The sequence below is a fragment of the Pygoscelis adeliae genome, unplaced genomic scaffold, assembly GCF_000699105.1.
Source record: "Pygoscelis adeliae isolate BGI_AS28 unplaced genomic scaffold, ASM69910v1 Scaffold280, whole genome shotgun sequence".
Lineage (NCBI taxonomy): Eukaryota > Metazoa > Chordata > Aves > Sphenisciformes > Spheniscidae > Pygoscelis > Pygoscelis adeliae.
Genome location: NW_008823944.1, coordinates 412,454 through 415,808, shown reverse-complemented (window position 1 = coordinate 415,808; position 3,355 = coordinate 412,454). Strand labels below are relative to the sequence as shown.

The following is a 3,355-nucleotide window of genomic DNA, read 5'->3' as shown; positions in this document are numbered from 1 at the left end:
CGGGGGAGGCCTTGTCCCGGTCAGCTTCCCCTTCGGAGTCTTTGTAACGTGCCAGTCACGGTTGGGTCTGGGTAGAAATTACAGACTCTTGCCTCTCAGAAGAGAGAGGGTGTCTTTTGTTTAAGTGTTACATTTTGCTGTTACAGTTGACAGCTTTCTCTTCAGTTTCGGTTGGTTTTTTTTTTTTACTGTCATGTTTTCTTTCTGTTGTCTGTATTTAGCAGCTTTTTTATGTATTTGCAAAGTCCCATCCTTGTTTTCTATTTAACGCACTTAGTTTGCTATCAGAAAGTTTACTGGTGCTGGAACTGTCATAGGTTAGATGAGCAAAAGATTAATCTGCGCCTTCTGCCCGGTAAGCTGCATAAAGCCTGCTTTTGGACTAACTGCTCCATCATCTATGAAAGCACTCGCTCTTTCCTGTCTCTCTAGAACATTTATGGATTGCAGTATTGACTTACTGTGGTAATCCTGTTGTTCTGTTTCTCTATGTTGGAAATACTTTGAGCCCATTTATTTGTAGCTCATCTACTCACTGAGGTAGGTCACTGTAACTCGTTCACTAGGTTAATACTAAGTACACGCTTCCATCTGCAAAGCCGGGATCAAAGATTTGCAGTACCAGAACATGAGTTTTTACGTAGTGGCAGCAAGTTTGTATTTTTTTAAAGAAGGAAAAAAGATAGATTTTCTAGTATAGGGAGAAATGATACTTGTAGACATGACACACTTCTGTAATATCATAAACAAGTAGAAGTACATTTGATGTTCACTACAATTTCTTATAAATAAACTTAAAAAACCAAAGAGGAATGGAAAAGAAACAAGTGACATTAAAAAGAAGGCAAGATTTGTAAAATGAGTTACTGATATTTTTTGAGCTTATCAACCCTTCACTGGGTGTTTGGGCTATAAAAGCTATGACTGTACTGATCATGTTTTACAGTATCTTTGTAGCTTCCTGTTCTATTCCTGTTTATTACTGCGTATGCTTTTGAAGGTACCACTGTGTATGACTTTTGAAGGTCAGGGAAATAATGAGCAGCTATGAACTGAAAGAGGGACTCTGCTAGCCAAACTGAAAGGCATATTATTATTTTCCCTTGAATGCTGGAATTGAGCTTCCTTTTCTGATGGTGCCAATCAGGTTTGGGATTAGTTTCTATCCGAAATCCCTGTTTGTACCAGCCACATCGTATAACTTCACCCTATCTAACAGCTCTACACTGCCAAAAGAAGAAAGCCCTCTCTTCGGTTCTGATCCTCTTATGCCATTTCTGGAAGGCAAAAGGTGTACATGGCTTTCTGACAGGTGAGCAACTTGAATGAGTTCAGTGGAAGGTCAGATGAATATCAGGACTGGCGCAAAAGAGGATAAAAGTAGTGTTGCTTGAAAGCCAAGGGGCTGAGTGGGACCTCCCTCTTCTAGTGCCAGTAGGTCATTAAATAAATTCAAGCTGCAGCATGCAACTTCACCTCAGGTTTTCTCCCTAAATAATGACGGGAAACCACTTGCAATTGCGTAATTACCAGTTTTCCTTCCATATGCAGTGATCTGTTCTCTCTGCTGTTGGTTGGTGATCAGCAGATGACTTCAGCTGGCCGAGGTGCTGTTGCAGTAGCCAGGAGGTGTTGAATGTGGCTCTGCACTGGTACCACCTTATGTGTGAAAAAGAAGTGGTATCCCTGCCACACAGAAGCTCCTCTCATAAAAGACCTGCATTTTAAATTGTATTGTTTGAGAATATTTGTCCCCTTTACAGTGGAGGTGAGATAAGATGAAGGTCTGAATTAACTGTAAATTAGAGGAAATAAAACAATCGGATGTATGTTTTCCCCCATCTCTAACAAGTTATGAGGGGTTTGTCCCTGTCTGACCATTTATAGTCATTACAGTTGCTGGAAAGTAAGTTTGTTCTTATTCTGTAAGAATATTCTGACATATATTCTGTTAATATTTTGTAAGGCGCAGTTACTTTAAAAAGTCAGACTGTCTGCACACCCAGAAGTTTGAAGTATCCAGCTGAGCTTATGATTGAAAGAGCACAAGCGTCTGAGTGCCTTGCGTTTCCTCTGAAAACTCCCTTCCCTCTCCAACTTGCAGTATTTCCCTGTTGCTATTTAAGAGTTGTAGTCAGTCTTACGTTTAAGTAACAACTTTAGCAAGGTTTTTATTAAAGTTGGGAGTTTAAAACTGGTTTGTTAGTGAAGTAATGTTGGAAGAGCTAATTACAATGTGGATATGCTTTGCATACATTTACTTCTTTGCGGCTTTTTATAGACCATAATACCTAGTAGAGCACTGTAGACCATTTAACTGTTAAGAAATGAGCATTTAATCTTCTGCTAATTAATCCAGGCTTTGCCCACTGTTTTGTAATCTTTAGAAGCCTTGTTTTGCTGAGTAGTTACTGCAGAATTTTTTCTTTTATGGAAGAAATTAACTCAGTTGCAGCCCTATTTCCTAGGCAGACACTGACCAGTAAAGCTTTGAAAGTCCGTGGTGCGCTGTTGTTTGACTGATGAACACAGATGCTTCTCCTGGAGAAGTATTATGAGGTCCCCAGCAAAAAGGGGCGCAGTGTAACTGGGAAAGACCTCAGCCTGCTTCCAAGCTTTCTTTGTTTTCTGAGAATCCGAGTGCTCTGAAGGTGACGTAGGTGAGCTTGGTACAGATGTTTCCCCTTAAATTCTGTCATAGCAGATTTGATTTAGTGGCCTTTTAAAATTTTTTTTTCTTCTGAGTATAATTATAGCTTCAAGGGGTTCCTTGCTTCCTCTTAATATTAAAGATAGCCTGGACTTCATTTCCGTTTTCTGGAGGGATGGGGTGGTGGTGAGAGTTTAATTCGTTTAATTTTGCTAACAACTCCTGCAGTTCTTTAAAAAAAAAAAAAAAGAATAAAAGAAAAAGGGTGTGTATGCATGGTTTTATTTTGAATGGTCAAATTCTCTGGGGGCTGAAAGTTGAAGTTCTGGTTTCCAGCTGTGAGTTCAGGACTCCAGTTCTTATCTAGAAGAGCGAAGGCAGATCTTGGTCTCTTTTATGTTCTTTTGAAGGAGATTTTTCTTTATGATTCTTTGAAGGAGGAACAGGATTTGAGGTTCTTAATGCAATACATATATTTTCATTACATTTTAATTTAAACCTTGACTTCCAACTCATTTGACTGCTTTAACTCATTTTTACTAGCATTTAGGAGTGTGTAATGCCTGTTTGGGTGAAAGATTGCTGTACTTCAAGGACTAGATCTGTGTTGCTGACGTTTGCCCCCCCTTTCATTGCTGTAGTTGGAACTCAGGCAGTTGATACGTTTGCATGGTTTTCTGTAGTTCATCATTCTGGCACAACCAA

At 39.5% G+C, this 3,355-nt stretch overlaps 1 protein-coding gene across 1 annotated transcript in view; it reads left to right on the top strand.

The window, feature by feature from the left end:
• Positions 1–3,355, top strand: part of PDCD6IP (programmed cell death 6 interacting protein) — a 61,175-nt gene that overhangs the window by 20,630 nt on the left and 37,190 nt on the right. Inside the window, exon 5 of the mRNA XM_009321151.1 lies at positions 1,189–1,312. Within this exon, the coding sequence (XP_009319426.1) occupies positions 1,189–1,312 (124 nt within the window). The remainder of the gene's footprint in view (positions 1–1,188; positions 1,313–3,355) is intronic.